Source organism: Loxodonta africana, chromosome 2 (genome assembly GCF_030014295.1).
Source record: "Loxodonta africana isolate mLoxAfr1 chromosome 2, mLoxAfr1.hap2, whole genome shotgun sequence".
In the NCBI taxonomy this organism is placed as follows: domain Eukaryota; kingdom Metazoa; phylum Chordata; class Mammalia; order Proboscidea; family Elephantidae; genus Loxodonta; species Loxodonta africana.
Genome location: NC_087343.1, coordinates 136,171,271 through 136,191,534, shown reverse-complemented (window position 1 = coordinate 136,191,534; position 20,264 = coordinate 136,171,271). Strand labels below are relative to the sequence as shown.

Here is a 20,264-nt window from a genome sequence, read left to right as displayed (position 1 = left end):
GGAACGGTAAAATATACGCAAGTACTTAGCTTTTGCTGAGTGCATCGTTCTCCTCTGGTTCTGGAGGTGTGAGTAGGCTGTGCAGCTGGCTGCTTCTCCCTGAGAAAACTGTGGCCGAACACTACCACTAGCCCGCTGCAGCCGATTCCGGGAATGGTTCCTGAGGGATCCCAGCAATTCAGATCTGGCAACTCCTCTCTGCTTCTGAACTGTCTCTCTCTTCCCCTGCCGCTCAGCCTGTTTTCTAACTTTGCCTTTGATGTTCAGGGCTCCTAGCTTGTCATAAATATAATCATTTCACTTGATTTTTGGGGTCTTTGTTGTAAGAGCGATCACCAGAAGCATCTGGTATTCCGCCATCTCAACCCCACCTCCAACAAAACTTTTGAAGGACTATTTTATCACTGACTCTTTTTAAGAATCACTTAGGCATGGTGATAATAAAAGCAGGTTGACTTTTAGTCAGTTTATTAGTGATTTTAAAATCTTTACAGATAAAGCCTCCACCTTATTCCTTCACCCAACACTGACCTCTCTCACACTTGTCCTGGGTATTCCACTGCAGTATACAGTTGGCTGTTCACAACATGAACACAGATCAGGAGTTCTCAACTTCAGCACTATTGACACTTTGGGCTGGATAATTTCTTTATTGTACAGGGCTATCCTGTGAATTGTAAAATATTTAGCAGCATCCCTACCCTCTATCCACCAGATGCTAGTAGCATTCTCCCCTTCAGTTGTGGCAATCAAGAACGTCTCCAGACATTGCCAAATACCCTATGGGAGGCAAAATCATGCCCAGTGGAAAACCACTGACATAAATTAATGAGGGGGCCAATAGATAACCTTAGAGGACATCAGTATTTCATACAATGGGTAGAATCAATAGTAGGATCATGTATGAAAAAGTTTGAATCTATAACGGGGGAAAATAACACAGCTTATTTCTCTAACTCTACTCCTTACCAGATGTATGGATTGAACTGTATCCCCCCCAAAATATGTACTGTAAATTCTAACCCCTGTAACTCTGGTTGGGGCCCTGGTGACGCAATGGTTAAGAGCTCAGCTGCTAACCAAAAAATCAGCTGTTCAAATCCACCAGCTGCTCCTTGGAAACCCTATGAGGAAGGAAGTTCTACTCTGTCCCATAGGGTCGCTATGAGTGGGAATTGACTCTACAGAAGTAGGTTTGGTTTTGGTTTTTATACCTGTGGTTATAATCCCATTTGGTAATGGGTTTTCTTTGTTACGTTAATGAGGCACTATTAGTGTAGGATGTGTCTCAAGTCAATCTCTTTTGAGATATAAAAGAGCAGATTAAGCAAGCAAGAAAGCAGGCTAGTCAACCCCCAAAACCAAAACCCATTGCCATGGAGTCAATTCTGACTCATAGCAACCCTACAGGACAGAGTAGAAGTGACCCAGAGAGTTTCCAAGGAGCGCCTGGTGGATTTGAACTACCAACCTTTTTGGTAAGCAGCCATAGCTCTTAACCACCGGGGTTTTCAGCAGGCAAATAGAGAGGGGAAAATAGACGCCATGGCACATGAAGATCACCAAGGAGACAAGGAACAGAAGCTGAAAAGAAACAAGGACCTTCCCCCAGAGCTGACACAGAAAGAAAGGCTTTCCCTAGAGCTGACGCCCTGAATTCGGACTTCTAGGCCTCTAAACTGTAAACTAAAGGTCTGCAGTTCAAACTTACCAGCTGCTCTGTGGGAGAAAGATGTGGTAGTCAACTTCTATAAATATTTACAGCCTTAGAAGCCCTGTGGGACAATTCAACAATGTCTAATACGGTTGCCATGAATCGGAATCAACTCAACAGCACCACCTTTTTTTTTTTTTTTTAACTGTGAGGAAATAAATTTCAGTTTGTTAAAGCCAATCATTGGTAGTATTTCTGTTATAGCAGTATTAGGTAAAAAAAAAGATGCCAGAGAGACTGCATGAAATTCCTTCAAGGAGAGACTAAGCGACCTGTTAAATTTAACTCCCCAGGCTCTACATCTTGCCTCTTTCTCTGTATTGATGGACAAGAGACCCAAAAGATTTGTGACAAACCCCTTCCTCCTTGATGGTCATATTCGAATTAAAAAAAAAAAAAAAGTTTTCTCTGAACAGGCTCGTACACGATTTACTTCATTATGTCCCAAATTTCCATCTTTATATTTACATATAACTGCAGAAGAATTTCCTTTAATGATCAGTCATTTGCAAATCCATAGATTCTCAGGTATTTTGAAACCTGCTTTTACTAATGTATTTATATTCATCTGTTCCCCCCCCCCCAAAAAACCTTGCTTCACCTTTTAATACTTTCAATAACTTAAGAGAATGATCATTTCTTAAGAGGGATGTGCGTAAGAAATATATTTAAAAATTTTAATTTCTAGGTCTAATGATATCTTACAAACTCTAAGGGTATATGAAAAATTCTTTAAATGTTTTATTTCATTTATGAAATAGAGTGTCAGTTATTACTGGGCTTTTATTTAACTAATTTCCTCTGCTGGGAATTTTCTCCCTATGCCACAGCAGCCTACTGAAGTGCCACTCCACCTTCAAAATTGAACTCAAATCCCTCCTCCTCTAGGAAGCTTCTAGTCAAACTGCTCTCTCACTCGCCTATAGTAGTCCATTAGTACTTTATGCTCTTACTATGGTGCTTAACATAGACTTCCTTGGTATCAGAATTATTTAAGTTACTACTCTGTAAGTCCGCGGAGGACACGGACAACTTTAATAATTTTTGTATCTCCTACCGAACCTAGGACAATGCTTTGCAAAAGATGCCCAAAATATATGTATTAAAATGAATCAAACATAATCAGTAGGTTGAAAATAGACTCTGAACTGGACTTTAATAATGTTCTCTGATCTTAGCTTTAAATTATTATAGGCTTTGTGGTAATAATCTTCAACCTATCTTGAGCTATCTAGCAAAAAATCAAAAGAAATTATATATTTATATGGGGTTTATAGTTTATAAAGTACATTAGCTCATTAACTACTGAATAATCAACAAAAGATTACGTGAATGGAAAAGATGGTAGTCATAAACTATTAGTGTAATTTATACATTCATATCATGATAAAAAACTGCCACTAGTGATTTTATGTCAAGAGGCTCATATCGCCCTCCTATTACCTCTATGATCTTAAGCATATTTGATATTTGTTAAGAATCCATCATATGTACTATGCCTATCTTATAGAGTTACTGTAAAGATCAAATGAGATAATGGAAAACAATAGCAGTTAAAATTACTGAGAGGTAAATATTCATCAACAACTGTAAAATGTGTTCGTGTTTACCATCACGACAATGCTATGAGGTTATCATTCCCATTTTAAAAAATAAAGAAACTCTGGCACAGAGAGCTTAGATAATTTTACAAAGGCACGTAGCTAGTAAGAGATAAAACTGGAATTTAATAGCAGATAGTCTGATTCCAAAGCAAAATACTATATTGCTAAGTATGAGTTCCATCCCTTGAATTTTGGAAATTTCACTATTTTACATTAAAATTTCAAATTCCTTGAATAGAAACTTTTCTAGAAATGAATCACTGCTTAGATTTTCTAGTGGTATAAAGTAACAAATTTAATCAAAATACTCTATACAATTCAAATAAAAGAGGCAAAATTAATCTGTTAGAGGACTGATTTAGTAAATATATTAGGTTAATCACTTCCAATTATCTATCCCCCCATACAGTAGCTAGTTACACTCTTTAGTATAACATATATATATGTATGCATACATATATATACATACAGATATACACACATATACATATATATTACATATATATACAATATTGAATCTTGAATAAACCCATTAGTGGGTCATTGAAGAATTTATTACTGTTCAGTAGCTCATTTCAGATCAGAAATTTGAAACTTACAGCGTTAACTCTAGGCATTAAAGAAATATAAAAAAAAAAAAAAGAAATATAAGACCTGTAAACCCATTGCCATCTAGCCAATTCCAATTCAGAGTGACCCTACAGGACAGAGTAGAACTACGCCATAAGGCTGGTGGATTCGAGTTGCCGACCTTTTGGTTAGAAGCCAAACTCTTAACCACTGCGCCACCAGGGCTCCATAAGACCTGTTAGATCTGTTTTCCTTCTAATTCAGAAAATGCTATATAACACATGCTATGCATTTAGATTAATTTCAGCATTCAGTTTCAATTGGGATGTGCAATTTGCAGGACAACACTGCCATCCGGGGTAAATGGCTGAAAGTGCAGAACCAGAATAACTGAAAAACTTGTTGCAGTGGTTACCAACTTGAGGTGAAACACCCATATATGCTGCAAGCTGTCGTGAGTTGAATTACTAATAATAGTTTGAGTACTAAAGATTGTAAATTACATGCTTTTAAAAAAATGACAGAACTCCCAATAATAACTTCTCTTTCAAGCACTCATTCAAGCAAAAGAGGGCAGAATTACAAGCTCCTTGTTAGGAATGTCCTATGTGTCCCTATGTGAGGAAGATGCTTTAAAATGGTATAATAACATGATCAAAACAATAGAAATTGAAAAGGCATAAAATTCAGCAACCATTCCTACCCATAAAAAACCCTCTGGAAGAACAGAAGAAAACTACTTGGATTTGACTTAAACTATTCACCATAACATACACCAAATATCATTTCAGATGGTGAAATATTAAAGCCATTCCCATTAAAATTAGGTATAAGCCACAGAGGAAAGCCTGGTGGCGTAGTGGTTAAGTGCTATGGCTGCTAACCAAAGGGTTGGCAGTGCGAATCCACCAGGCGTTCCTTGGAAACTCTATGCGGCAGTTCTACTCTGTCCTATAGGGTTCCTATGAATCGGAATCGACTCAATGGCACTGGGTCTGGTTTGGTTTTTTGGATAAGCCAGAGATACTCAATATCACTGTTATCACTTAACATTATTTTAGATGTTCTGGCAAATGTAATAATACAAGAAAACTGAATAATTGATCTAGATACTGAAAAAAGAGAAGTGATTTCCTTTGCTGATATGATGTATGTCTAGAAAATCCCGTTTTCCTCAAAAAAAAAAAAAATTCTAAAAGTGATTGGATAACAAGCATACAGAGAATCTATACCAGCAATAACCAACTCAAATAGAGAAATGAAAGAAAATATTGTATTCACAATTGCAACCAAAAACATTAAGATATATACAAAATTTTGTTTTAAAAGTTAATACTAGCACATGATACAAAATTCAAAAGGTACAAAAGGGTACATGGCAGAAAGATTTACTTATGTCCTCTAGCCACTGACTTCCTCTCCAAGGAACAAAGCTTCTATACAAACAAGTAATTGTGGTGTGTGTGCATGTGTGTGTACACATATTCTTCCTCCAAATACACACAAACAATAGCCTACTATAGTATAATGCCACTAGATGTCTTCACTAAACAATGTCACAAAAGCCTTCCATTTTGGTAATAAGAGAGCTAAATCATTCTTCTTAATCAATCCATTAATTCAATCAGTTGTGTATTGATGGACAGTTGCCTCCAGTATTTTATTACAAACCTTATGTAATAAATAACCTTCAACGTGCATACTTAATTTGTACCAGTATAACTGTAAGATATTTTTCTAAAGCTAGAACTGCTAATTCAGCAGGTATGTGTATTTATTTAACAGCCATATTGAGATGTAATTGATAGACAATAACCTGGACATATTTGTTTGATAAGTTCTGACATATATATACACATATATATATATATACATACATACTGTGAAACCATCACCAAAATCAAGATAATGAATATATCACTCATCCCAAAAATATCCTGATGACCCTTTGTAGTCTCTTTTTCCTATTCATCCCATTCCTCCCTCCCCCCGCCGCCACTTCCCAAGGCATCAATCTATGTTTTGTCACTATACATTACCTGCCCAGCAGCTCCAAAGGAGAAAGGCCTGGCGATCCGCTCCCACAAAAATTACTGCCTAAGAAACCGTATGGGGCAGTTCTACTGTCACATGGGGTCGCTATGAATTAAAATCAATTCAACGGCACCAAACAACAACATACATTATTTCGCATTTCCTAGAATTTTATATATTTGAAATAATACAGTACATAATTTTTGTCTGGATTCTTTAAGATTATTTTGAGGTTCATCCATGTTGAAGTGTTTGAGTGATATACATATATACACCTTTCTCCTCACTTATTGACTACCTCCTTACCCAACATTTCACGTTTACAATAATAGTAAAAAATCTACTATGCAACTATTTTGTGCATCAACGATGTACATGTGGCAGTAACGAATACCAAGGTACAAGGTGAGAGTAATCCTGGTGTTGATGGCTATGTGTCAAGTTGGCTGGGCCATGATTCTCAGTGGTTTGGCATTTATGTAATGATGTACTCATCCTCCATTTTTACATAACTCCAATTCTCCATAATGACCTGGTCATCGGAATATAACCATGTCGATAAGTGAGGAGAGGGTGTATATAGCCCACAGCGTTTCCAATCATTCACCTGTTGATGAACATCTGGGTTGTCTTTATATCTTGCCTATTATAAATTAAGCTTCTCTGGACATTCACACATGCCTTTGTATGGACATACGCTTCCACTTCTCTCAAGTAAATAGCTAGGAGGGGAAAGCCTGATCATGTGGTTGGTGAATGCATAATTTCTCTCAAAATTACCAAACTGATTTTAAAGTGGTTGTACCATTTTACATTCTAACTAGTAGTGGTTCAGAGTTCTGGTTGCTCCACATCCTCGTCAACATGTTATAAGCAACAACAACAAAACAAAAACCAAACCCAGTGCCGTCGAGTCGATTCTGACTCATAGCGACCCTATAGGACAGAGTAGAACTGCCCCACAGAGTTTCCAAAGAGCACCTGGCGGATTCGAACTGCCGACCCTTGGGTTAGCAGCCATAGCACTTAACCACTACGCCACCAGAGTTTCCTTGTCATAATCAGACTTTTGAATTTTAGCCATTCTAATAGGTGTGGTGCAATTTGTGCTTGACTAACCTGAACTATTAACCTAACCTAAAGGTTGGCAATTCAAACCCACCCAGCAGCACCACGAAAGAAAGTCCTAACGATCTGCATCCATAAAGATTACAGCCAAGAAGACCCTATGGAACAGTTCTACTCTGCAACACATGGGGTTACCATGTGCCAGAATGTACTCGATAGCAATGGGTTTGGTTTGGTTTTTGGTAACAGGTGTGTAATGGTATCTCAATGTGGTGTTAAAGTCCCTACACTCTAGGACCTCAGCTTTATTGAGAAGAGGTATACAAATGAGGAGAAAATTGTAATTCAGTTATGATCTAGTAGTAACAAAAACTACCTTCCTTCTGGGATAAACTGAACGCTTCGAAGGTCAGCAGAGCAAGGACGGGGGTTTGGGGACTATGGTTTAAGGGGACTTCTGAGTCAATTGGCAAAATAATTCTATTATGAAAACATTCTGCATCCCACTTTGAAGTGTGGCGTCTGGGGTCTTAAATGCTAACAAGCGGCCATCCAAGGTGCATCAATTGGTCTCAACCCACCTGGATCAAAGGAGAATGAAGAACACCAAGGTCACACGATAACTATGAGCCCAAGAGACAGAAAGGGCCACATGAACCAGAGACTTACATCATCCTGAGACCAGAACAACTAGATGGTGCCCCACCACAATCGATGACTGCCCTGACAGGGAGACAACAGAGATCCCCTGAGGGAGCAGGAGAACAGTGGGATACAGACCCCAAATTCTCATAAAAAGACCAGACTTAATGGTCTGACTGAGACTAGAAGAATCCCGGCGGTCATGGTCCCCAAACCTTCTGTTGGCCCAGGACAGGAACCATTCCCAAAGACAACTCATCAGACATGGAAGGGACTGGACAATGCGTTGGAGAGAGGTGCTGATAAAGAGTAAGCTACTTGTATCAGGTGGACACTTGAGACTGTGTTGGCATCTCCTGTCTGGGAGATGGGAGGGTAGAGAGGGTTAGAAACTGGCAAAACGGTCACAGAAGGAGAGAGTGGAAGGAGGGAGCAGGCTGACTTATTAGGGGGAGAGTAAGTGGGAGTATGGAGTAAGGTATATATAAGCTTGTATATGACAGACTAACTTGATTTGTAAACTTTCACTTAAAGCACAATAAAATTAAAAAAGAAAAAAACTACCTTCTTGTACTCTAGTCAAACAGGAAGTTAGCAGTTAATCTATTTGTACCCAAATCACACATTAAACTGTAAAAATACCAATCCAAGTCTGAGCTATTCTAAGTGAAGTAGGGCATCAAGTGTTAAAAGAATGGGCTCTGGAAAGGGCGCTTCATGGGCATAGGGCCACACACTCAGAAGCACGCCCTATGCTTGGTTTAATGCTCTTCAGTTGCAATCTTGAAATTCTTAATTTTATCTCTGAATTTGTGTTTTGTAAGTGAGGCCCAACAGGACAAGGAAACATCTGCCAAGGGCTTGTAGTTTCAGTTTATGTGCAGTCCTATCATGTTGTTGTTGATAGTTGTTGTGTAGTTAATTCTGACTCATGGCGACCCCATGTGTGTAGAATAGAAGTGCTCCACAGGGTTTTCAGTGCTACGACCTCTCAAAAGCAGATTGCTAGTCCTGTCTTCCAAGGTGCCTCTGGGTGTCCCCTTCTCAAAAATGTGTTGTAAATACTAACCCCTATAACTGTGATGAAGGAGCTGTGGTGGTACAGTGGTTAAGCATTCAGCTGCTGACCAAAAGGTCAGCAGTACAAACTCATCAACCACTCCTCATGAGAAAAGACCTGGTGAACTGCTCCTATAAAGATTTAAGCCTTGGAAACCCTATGAGGTAGTTCTACTCTGTCCTACAGGGTCATCGTAAGTCAGAATCAACTAGAGGCATGCAACAACATAGCTGTGATGTAATTCTATTTGGGAATAGGGATTTTCTTATGTTTATGAGGCCATGCCAATGTAAATTGTGTCTTAAATGTAATCACTTTTAAGATATAGAAAGAGCAGATTAGGCAGAGAAACCACCAAGCTCAAACGGGGGAAAGATAGATGCCACCTGGAGATCTCACGGGAATGGTAAAAAGAATGTTAGAGAAACTGAAACAAGGATTTTCTCCCAGAGCAGAGAGAGAGCCTTCCTCTAGAACTGGTGCCCTTAATTCAGATGTTTAGCTTCCTAACCTCTGAAAAAATAAATTTCTATTCATTAAAACCACCCTGTCTTAGTTACCTAGTGCTGCTATAACAGGAACACAAGTGGATGGCTTCAACAAACAGAACTTTATTCTCTCACAGTTTAGGAGGCTTGAAGCCCAAATTCAGGGCACCAGTTCTAGGGAAGGTTTTCTCTCTCTGCTGGGTCTGGGGGAAGGCCCTTGTCTCCTTTCAACATCTGTAGACCCAAATTTTCACTGGAGATCTCCATGTATCTTTGCATCCCAGTGGGGATGGGTCTTGCCTGGTGTGACCCCTCAAGTCATTTGAGAGACACCAGACCTTTGAGAAAGAGAAGGCGGATTTTATCGAAAGCTGGCCAAACGAGGAGCTTGGAAACCAAGTCTCAAATTGAGCTCCCAGAGGTTGGGGATTTTAGCATAGTTGTAGGGTTTGGGATAGGGAACTTATAATTCATTAAGTTTCTGGGAATAGGCGGGCAATTTCAGGAACTAATTAACAGGTATGGGGTGCAGCGGAGGTGCAATGTGACCGGTGGCGGGTATGACACAACAAGCTTATTTAAGGACAGTTTTGTGGCTTATTGCTCAGTCCAAATTGGCGGAGGGGGGAGGGGTGGAGGCAGCTGGTGAGTAGTGAAGCAGCCTTTAGCAGAGAAGCAGCAGTAAGATGACCTTGTGTTATTACAGACAACACAGAAATGTCTTATCAAGAACTCACAGAGCTTGGCTGGGATGGGAAGAGGAGGGGGGAATAGTTTAACCCTGTCAGTTACATTTCAGATGCGGGAACACTTTAACTTATCAGTTATAACTTGGCATCAATCTTCCCCTGGGTCTAGGAGGGTCTCAGAGCAGGGACCCCAGATGCAAATGACAGGCTAGCCCCTTGGCTTTTTTCTTGGTGGTACTGCAGTCCATCCCCTCTCTGCTCACTTCTTTCTCCTTTTATCTCTTGTAAGATAAAAGGTAGACAAAAGCAAGGATGTAATCTGAGTAAGAGTGTGACATAACTCTGGGTGTGACTAGAGTAAGTGTTTGACCATCCTCTTCTAAGGCTATGATTCAAAATACACCCCACACTGATCCTATCTCATTAGCATATAAAAACCAAACCAAACCCAGCACCTCTGGTCAACTCATAGCTACCATATAAGACAGAATAGAACTGCCCCCTAGATTTCCAAGGCTGAAATCTTTACTAAAGCAGACTGCTACATCTTTCTACTGCAGAGGGGCTCATGGGTTCAATGGTCAACCTTTCTGTTAGCAGCTGAGTGGTTAACCACTGTGCCACCAGGGCTCAATTAACAGATATAGAGGTTAGAATTTAAAACATATCACAAAATGGAAGCTAATTATATCAGGTCACAAAATGAAGGACAACCACACAAAACTGGGAATCATGGCCTAGCCAAGTTGACACATATTTTTGGCAGGACACAACTCACTCCATGACACATCTACTTGTGGTATTTCTTTTACAGCAGAACTAAGAAACTAAGACATTCCTTATACGGGTTTTCCAGCTCCCGGCTTCCCCGCCCATGATCAGCAACTGCTGCCACCTTGCTCAGATGCATGCACTGCTCTTTGAGTTGGTGGACACTTGTGAGAATCTGCACTGGTGACACCAGTATCCCTGTGCTTGAGGGAGTACCACATTAAATACCAAAACAAAACAAAACGAAACTCACCATGACAGGTCAGGAGAGACCGTGAAGGAAGTAAAGAAACTTTTTTCTGCTGTTTGAACAAGGTGTCCTACATTTTCATTTTGTACTGTGCCCTACAAATAATGTAGTAGGCCCTGGACTATTGCAGCAGTGGTCTGCCCCACCTGGACGACTCTGGGCAAGACTCTTGACTCCTCTGAAGTCAATTGCTGCAACTGTAAAACGAAAGTAACACTTCTTTCCTTTTTGGATTTCTGTTAAAGTTTTGGAAATAATTCATGCAAACATCTGACCCTGTTCTTGACTCATTTTAATGCTCAATAATAGAAAGTGATAAACCGTAAACAAACAAAAAAAAAGGTCACAGCACCCCATATTAGTGGATTAATTAACAGCTACTAGATTTTCTTCAGACTCACTCCCTCATGTTTTCTCAGCCCACAGCAATTCCCACAGGCACGTTAATAAATGTGCATTCTGGACTTGCTTCAAATGTTCAATGTATAAACGTAAACTTTCTTATAAAAACCAAAACAAACAAACCTGTTGCCGTCAAGTCGATTTCGACTCACAGCAAACCTAAAGGATAGAGTAGAACTGCCCCAAAGGGTTTCCAAGGAGCGTCTGGTGGATTTGAATTACTGACCTTTTGGTTAGCAGCCGTAGCTCTTAACCACTACGGCACCAGGGTTTGCCCACACCTCAGCTATAAAAGGAGGCGGGAACAAAAAGCTGTGAGGATCTAATAAGTGGTACTTGTTAGAAAGCCCAGGAATCTAGACACGAATCCGGAGCAAAGATCGGTGACTCAAGTGCCTAATCCTTTCACAAAAGCTCTTTCACGTCTATAAATAAATTTTAAAAATTAAAAAAAAAAAAACTGCCGTCGAGTCGATTCCGACTCACAGTGACCCTGTAAGACAGAGTAGAACTGCCTCCTAGGGATTCCAGGAGCGCCTGGGGGATTCAAACTGCCGACCTTTTGGTCAGCAGCCGGTAGCTACTAACCACTACGCCGCCAGGGTTTCCACTCACTGCTATAGAGAAACGAAAATCAAACTCCCGACAACGCCACGGGCAGTCTACAAGCCAACGTAACTAAATCAACATCTTGGACAACTTCTAAAAGTGGCAACAGTTTACACAGCGCCCTCTGGACCGCCAGCTCCCGACTGTTTCCATAATAACGCCCGGTTCCGGCGCGTCGCCTCCTGCGCCGGAAGTTTCTGTCCCTCAGTTCCGTTCTTCTCCTCTAAACGTCGTCGGTCGACCTTATCCCAACGCGTCGGCACGTAACACCCGGGAAATGAGTTTTGGGCCGAAGAGGCCGCCGTTGAGGGGCGTGGCGACGCAGCCGCAGTCTCGCAAACACGTTCACGTGCGGACAGAAACCAAGAGGTGGTTCCACAGATCATCTTCCTCAACCAACTATGGCTCAGACCGGAACGCTGAACCTCAATAACGAGGTGAGCACCAAGTCTGGGAGCATGTGGGGCTGACATGTGCAGCTGACATTTAGGGTCCTCAGAACCGGCTCCTCAGCGTGTTTGCGACGTGCGTGTGATCTGCCGATTTGAAACTCTGAATGCCGAGGGTGGGGCAGGAGAAGCTTCCCGATGGACCCAGGCCCGGTTTCTTGGATTTCAGAGCACGGGAACGGTAACTCCCCTTGACAGTGTTTAAGAGACTAAACCAAGAAGCATACCTCTGGCTCTTAGGCGCCACGACTTTTTACCTGTGGGGCTTTGGGAAGATCATTTACTCTTTAGTGTCTCCATCTGTAAAACGGAGCCTGGGATCGTACCTTCCTGTTGCTTTTGGTAAAGACAAATTCAAACAAGGCCAATCTCTCTCATCTTCTTTTATACCACTGTCCCCTCAACCTGTGTACTTCAGCCTCACTGACCTTCCTCCATTAACTAGCCTAGGCCTCTACAGATCTTTTGTGTATGCTCTTCCTTTTACCTGAAACTCCTTTTTCCTCTTGTTAACCGTTTAATACTTACTCTTATTTCAGTTGTCACTTTCTCGGGGAAACCATGTTTGATATTCATTTACCCTTTTTATACGCTTTTTAAGCATGATCTACTCCTTTTTAGCACTTGTCATAGTGGCTTTGTGCATGTGTGTATGTGTATGTATGAGAGAAACAGATATTCTTATCCCCCCCCACCCTCACTTGACTGTAAATGTTTGCATACCGTAATATCCCCAGTCCCTGCCTGTTGAGTATTGAATAACTTGAGACATCATTTTTATAATCCTTAGTAATATTAGATTAGGTCACCTTAACTGGGTTTCAGGAATGCATTTCAGGGATTCTACAGCTACCTGGTGGTGCAGCGGTTAATAGCTCAGCTGCTAACTGAAAGTTCGGCCGTTCAAACTCATCAGTCCCTCTGTGCGAGAAAGATAGGGTATTCTGCTTCTGTAAAGATATACAACATTGGAAACCCTATGGGGCAGTTCTCTGTCCTATAGGGTCACTATGAGTCGGAATCAACTCAATGGCAATGAGTTTGGGTTTTTTTTTTAATTGTCTGGAGTTTCTGGGTGATGCAAATGGCTAACTGCTTTCTGCTGCTAACCTAAAGGTTGGAGGTTCAGGTCCACCCAAACGTGCCTCAGAAGAAAGGCCTGGTGATCTACTTCCAAAAAATTAGCCATTGAAAGCCCTGTGGAGCACACTTCTACTCTGACACTTGCCATGAGTCAGTGTCAACTCCACACAACCTTTTTTTTTTTTTTTTTAATGGAATTGTCTTTGATTGATTTGGTAAAAGCCTTTGTGTCATAATTTGTAATTATAGCTTTCTCTTTTTAAAAGTTGCATAACAGTTTAATTTACGATGTATTTAATTTCACCTAATGTCTTATAAAAATACAAGCCTCCTTGCAGAGGCCCCCAACTGTATTAGGCTTTCATTATCTCCTACACTTAATAGTTCCATTCTTTCTAAAAATTTCACATCCTAGAATAAAGGCTTTACTCCAGGAACTTAAAATATGTTTCTGCTTCTGAAGTAATGTAAAATTTTATCATTACTTCTTGTTTTTAAATCATAACTTTTTACTTCATTTTATTATTTATTTCATGTTTTAGCTTCCCCAGAACTTTTCGTGTATTTCGAAGAGAGACTATTTCACTGATCTATTGTAGCAGCTCCTCTAACATATAGCACAGTACCGTGTCTATAGATAATAAGTAAATATTTGTTGGACAGATGGAAATATGGATAGTACAGCTTGAATTGTTAAATATCAACCAGTGTTCAAATGAGAGGGAAAACCCCCCCACACCCCCCAATTAGAATTAGATAAAGAAGGAGGTACAATTGAAAACAATAGTTGCATGGCATTTTTAGTGAGTAACGACTTTGCAGAATTACAGCCCGATTTGCTCCAGTCATCTGTTTCTTTAGCTAACAGTGATACGTAAAATCCCAATTTAAATGAAGCAATTTCATGGGTGTTTTAATTCCATAGGAGAGCCACTGGCCTTTGTTTAAAGCTGGTATTATTAGAAAACTGCTATCTGTTTCCTTTAAAATAGTAAAGGTAGAAATTAATACGGCCGTGAACAAAGTGATTTGCCTCCACATATTGTAAACGGTAAGAATATCAAAAACTGTGCTTAGGAAGTTATAAAACTTCTCTGTCATAATTGGACATACTTTTTAATAATAACTTCTCAATTTTTTTTCCTGAAATGGTAAATCAGGATTCATCCATAAGAAGAGAACCAGTTTCTGTATTTGATTGTTAAACTATTCTGGGAAATTTTGCTAGGTGGCAGTATATGCTCAGTGATAGTTAAATCACTAAGCACTTCTAAATTTTTTTAATTGTTGCTTACCAGAAATAAAAATAAGTATAATTAAACCATAAATTATCCAAGTGGCCAAATTAGAAGTCCTCTTATAATTAATATTGCTAATATGAAATAGTTCAAATGTGTGGAAAATAATATAATAAATGTCCTTGTGATCCACCTACATAAATGTCCACAGTATGGCATATCTTAGTGCTTAATTCCACCTATCTTCTTTTCCACCTCAAAGATAGTTATTAATATTTTGGTGTGTGTTTCTCATCCATAGGTTTCGTAATTTTAGTAACGTGTATTTATACTCAGTGTATTGTGTTTCATTGCATATGTATAACGTCTTCACATGTGGTATTATAGCGTATATACGTATCATGTTGTATATATGCTACAAGTTAACTTTTTATTAAACATTTTTGAGGTTTATCCACAGTCATACATCCAGATCTAATATATTGACTTAACATACTGTGTTGCTTTATGTATATACAGTGTTTTATCTCTTACACAATTTTTTATAGGAATGATAGAATGAATAATTTTGTGCATACTCTTTTCCTGTTGTTGGGGGTGTGTCTTATGGATAGATTCATAGAAGTGGGAGTTTTGTTAGGTATTACCAAATTTTTCTGCAGAAGAAAAATAGCAGTTTGCATTCCTCTCAGCTGCTCCTTGGAAACCCCATGGGACAGTGCTACCATGTCGTGTAGGGTCAGTGGGTCGGAACCAACTTGGTGGCCATGGGTTTGGGTTTGGTTTTAGGGAGAACAGGAAAGACTCCTGAGAAATGACAATTGAGCCAAAACCAGAAGGATGAGCAGATGCTAACAAACTAACATGAGAAGAAAGGCATTCCTACCAGAAGAAAAGGCTCTCTGGAAGGTGTAAGTATGGTGAGGTCAAGGGATTTTAAGAAAGCCCATGTGGCCTTAAGAACAACTGGAAACCACTGAAAGGAGTTAAGCAAAGATAAGTCATCAGATCTGTGTGCTGTGTGTTAAAAAAAAAAAAAAAATTATTCCAACTGTGTTGTGGATAACTGATTGGAGAAGAGCATGAATGGTGTAGAGGAACCGCTGAACAGTAACTCAGCCAAGAGAGCTAGGAGATAAAGATAGAAAATAATGGAACAGTTTGAGAGAAATAATTAGGAGGTAAAGTCAGTAGAACTTGGTGATAGATTCATTGTGAGGTATTTAGAAAAGAGACCTATCTATAATGAGCCCTAGGTTTCTGGCTTTAATAACTGAGAAGATAATTCCATTCCCTGAAATGCAAAACACCAAAAAAGGAGATCCAGTTTAAGGGTAAAGACATGAGTTCAGGTGTGATTTTGAGGTGATATTGAGATCACTCTGAGATCACTCAAAAGGAAATGTCAAGTAGGTAGTTGCACATTTGGGTCTGGAGCTACTAGGAGAAATTTCAGCGGAAGAGAAACATTTTTGAGTCATCTTTGTTTAGATTGCAATCAATAATATTCACATATGAGATCAGCTGGGCTAAAAAGCATGTTGTGAAAAGAGTTGGCCTAGGGCTGCCCCTTTTTGATGGTTAAGGTTATTTGTCTACTTTGCTAGGCCATGATTCTCAGTGATTTGGCAGATATTATGAAATCATCGTCCATTTTGTGATCTAATGTAAGCATCCAGTCAGTTTCCTTGGGGGTGTGGCCTGTATCAAATATATATGGATGTTCTGGCAAAGCGTTCTCTGGATCCTGCATCCAACTCATTGTCCTCTGACCTCCAGTTCTTGGTATGTGAGCCAGCAGCCTTCCACCTGACCTGCAGATCTTGGGACTCGGCAGTTTCCACAACCATGTGAGTCAGGAGAGGCCTCTAGCCTGATGCCTGACCATGGATTTGGGACTTGCCAGCCTCCACAGCTGTGTGAGCCACTTCCTTGAGATAAATCTCTGTGTGTATGTATATGTGTATGCATATATGAATAGTTATGTATATGTATATATGTGCTTCACTGGTTTTGCTTCTCTAGAGAACCCAGCCTAAGACACCCTTGAACTGTATTACATTTTCCTCAAACTGTATTAATACATTTTGTGGCTCAGTAGAGGTGGGTGAACCTTCAAGGAAGACCAAGATGTATTGGCTAGAAAGGTAGGAGGAAAACCAGGAGAGTATTTTATCATGGAAGCCAAGGGGAAAGTGTTTAAGGAAGGAGGAAGTGGCCAGCAGTGTCAAATGCTGCTGAGATCTCAAGTAAAATGAAGTCTGAAAAATTCTTATTGGATACAGGGACTTTCACAAATCATTGATGTCCTTACTGACAGCTCTTTTAGTGGACTTAACGGGAATGGAAATCAAGACTGGAATTATGTGGCATGTGGAAATGGAGATAGTGAGTTTAGACTTCTCTTTCTAAAAGTTTGACCCTAAAGGCAGTGAGAAAGAGAAGGTGCTTATAGTAAATTTGTGTAGTGAGAATGTACTGTTTGTCTACGCTTTACTGAATATGACTCAAGCACGTATAAATATCAGTGAGGAAAATCCACTTAAGGGGAGTAGATTGGCAATGCTAGAGTAAAGGGGTAATCCGTAGTAAGGGCTCTTGAAGGCAGAAGAGGATGGGATTGAAAGCACAGTTAAAAGATTAACCTCAGTGTAAAGAGGTATTTCTTGTATTGTAACTTTATTAATAGAGAATTGGAAATTTTAAGTAAATTTGCATTCATGATAATAGAAAGATGATGGTTCCCATCTAATGTTTATTTTCTCCATGAAGTTAAAAATGAGAGGGGAGGTGGGAGGTCAGAAATTTTAGGAAACTGGCAAAGGTGTAAAATAGGCATCGTAGAGTGAATTTACCAGAAAAATATGATAGGATTGCTAGGATGTGTGAGGGCCCATTTGAGGTTTATTATGATTAAATTTTAATATAATGTCTCAAGTAGTTTCTGGCCACTGGGGTACCGTCATGAAGAATTCAAAATGTTTTCATACAGGATTAAATATTTGCCAACCAGAGGGATGGGGAATTTAGGGTATTGGCAAGTGTTGATTGTGTACCTAAGCCAGATGAAAGAAGGAAAATTAAAAAGGAAAGTCTTATGTAATACAAAGTGTAGGGGTCAGAGGACTGTTGGTCCTTACGAAGTCAAAGAAGGTTGTTGTGGGTGGATTTAAACAAGCTACTTGATAGAAGTTGTGGTTACAGCATGGAACATTTACCAGTTTTAGAAATGAAGTAGGTACGAGTAATGACAAGATTTATCTGAGTATAATCATAGAAGTGGATCTGAGATGGAATAGATTAGTTCATTAGAAATGAGGAAGTCAAGAAGTAAGGATATAATATCGGATAGGTTATTCAAGTGGGCATTTAAGTCACTGAAAATGATGGAAAAACAGGGTCAAAAGAAATTTTAAGTTGGGTGCCAAAATCTTCAATAAATGAGGGGATTAAGGACACTAATGAAGGGTAAGAAAAGATGTTATAGTCAAATGCAAGAGCTTCAAAGAATTTGAAGAAAAAATTATATTGTTGATATTATTATTTTGGCAAGAAGAATTTGAAGGATTGTGTGTGCCAGGCACTCTTGCAAAGCACAGAAAACATTATGTGAATTTTACAAGGCACTGTCCTGTAGGAGATCCCGGTCTATAAAAACAACAGCCACATGAGCAGTTAGTGGCACTACAATGAGATAGATGTGTTAGTAAGAGAACCTACGAAGTATTTTGGGGACCTCAAGGATAGAGTGATTATCTCTAACTGAAGAGGTCAGGGAAGATTTTACAAGAAAGAATATACCTGAACTTAATTTTATGTACTTCATCAAGTGAAGAAGGGGAAGAAAGACATTCCAAGAGGTACCATAAGGTGTATGTCACCTCACCATGATAAACAAAACATAAACTCAAAGTGATATGCCATTGTATTAATGAGTATTATTATAACGTGTAGTTCTTTATAACTAAAATATTTCTGTATCTTGGCCAGTAATTTTTTTTTTTTTTAGTTAGAGTTCTGCATTGTTCTCTAGTGGGATGATTTAAAACACGGATTTGCGTATGTGAGCACAGCTGTACCCTTGTGTTTATGGGGTTTCTTCTAAAGTTATGATTAAAATAATTTATTACTAAAAAATAAATGCAAGCAATATAAGTTCACTTTCATGCTTTTACTTTTGTTAATATGAACACTCATTCAATAAATTAAATTCCTACCATTACAGATGGGGCTCTGTTATAGATCATGAAGATACAAAGGTGAATATAGGAGTCTCTAATCTCAGGGAACTCAGTTTATTATGTTCCAAGCCCAACAGACTATAAGTATAACATTAAAATAACTAATCGCTGGGAATACCTTGACTTTTTTTTTTTTAAATAATAAATTGTTTCTCTTAAGCCCTCAGACACATTTTTAGACTGTTGATTTATTCCTCCACTGTTTATGGAAGAAGTTTGATTTTATCAAACTATGAATGTAGTTAAGCAAAAATTTGGTTAAAGTGGTAGGCTAAGTCTAGAATATTAAGACTCAAAATGAAAGTGTGCTTATTCCTGAATTAAGTGCTTTTCTAACTGACTTTATTCCTCTAAGGTTGTGAAGATGAGGAAAGAAGTGAAGAGAATCCGAGTTTTGGTTATCCGAAAACTTGTCAGGAGTGTTGGCAAACTGAAGTCAAAAAAGTTAGTCATTTAAAGTAATTGTCCTATAACTTACAAAATGTCAAAAGTTGTTGTTATTCAGTATTTACTAAATTTGAGGGTGGGACCTAGAGGAATAATTAAATATCGTACTTATACTGTATTTTATGTGTAGAGAGGATCTGAGTGGGATAAAATGTGCTGTGTCAGCCTGTCCTTACATAGTTTGGACCATTTTCTTTTAAGGGACAGGAATTCCTCTGCTGTTTTTCGAAACGCTCTTTTTTTTCCAAAACGAAAGTCCTTTAGGACTATTTATGTGTTTTATGTTACTAGAAATTATTTTAAGATGTTGATATAATTTTACAAATCTAATAACACCCTGAATCAATTATAAAAATTTTATATCACTTTTTTCCTTGAATTGCTAATTAATTTGAAAGTGTCCATACTTTGTGGAAGCATTTACCAAAATAATGCATTCCATATAATTGTTGGAAAAAGATAATATTTTGTATTTTCCGTGTCACTAGTGTTAAAGAAAAAGTATTTTATTTATAGTTCTTATTGTTTAAGCATGAATACTTAACAAAGTCTTCAGATGTTTTCTTCCTGATTAATTTCCTGTTTCATAAATCTTTGAGATGGTATTCGTCCTCAGTGATAAAATCCGATATTTATGGTCTTCATTTTTTAATTCTGAGAATGGGTTTACATTTAATAAAATTATATGTAAGTTTTAATTGTAGCTTACGAAACTTATGTTACATTAAATACAATGTGCAATTGGTTTATGTATTAAAAGTATTACTGGCCTCATCATTAATGAATCAGGGAAGACAAACTAGCTACCGGTGGTATCGGTAGCAGTCTTTAATATATAATGCAGAACAGTGCTTATTTTTGTCAGTTTCGAACACTTGAGTTTATGAAATTGGAGTCTTTTGTGG

The 20,264-nt window shown here is 38.8% G+C and overlaps 1 protein-coding gene across 2 annotated transcripts in view; it reads left to right on the top strand.

The window, feature by feature from the left end:
• The first annotated feature begins 12,207 nt into the window (after nt 1-12,207).
• The window catches only part of SRFBP1 (serum response factor binding protein 1), a 61,264-nt gene continuing 53,207 nt past the window's right edge, over nt 12,208-20,264 (top strand). The window contains exons 1-2 of one of the 2 annotated variants that reach the window (XM_003404478.4): nt 12,208-12,338; nt 19,268-19,356. In XM_003404478.4, coding sequence (XP_003404526.1) covers nt 12,303-12,338; nt 19,268-19,356 — 125 coding nt within the window. In that variant the 5' untranslated portion in view covers nt 12,208-12,302. The other variant, XM_023548860.1, reaches the window with a different exon arrangement.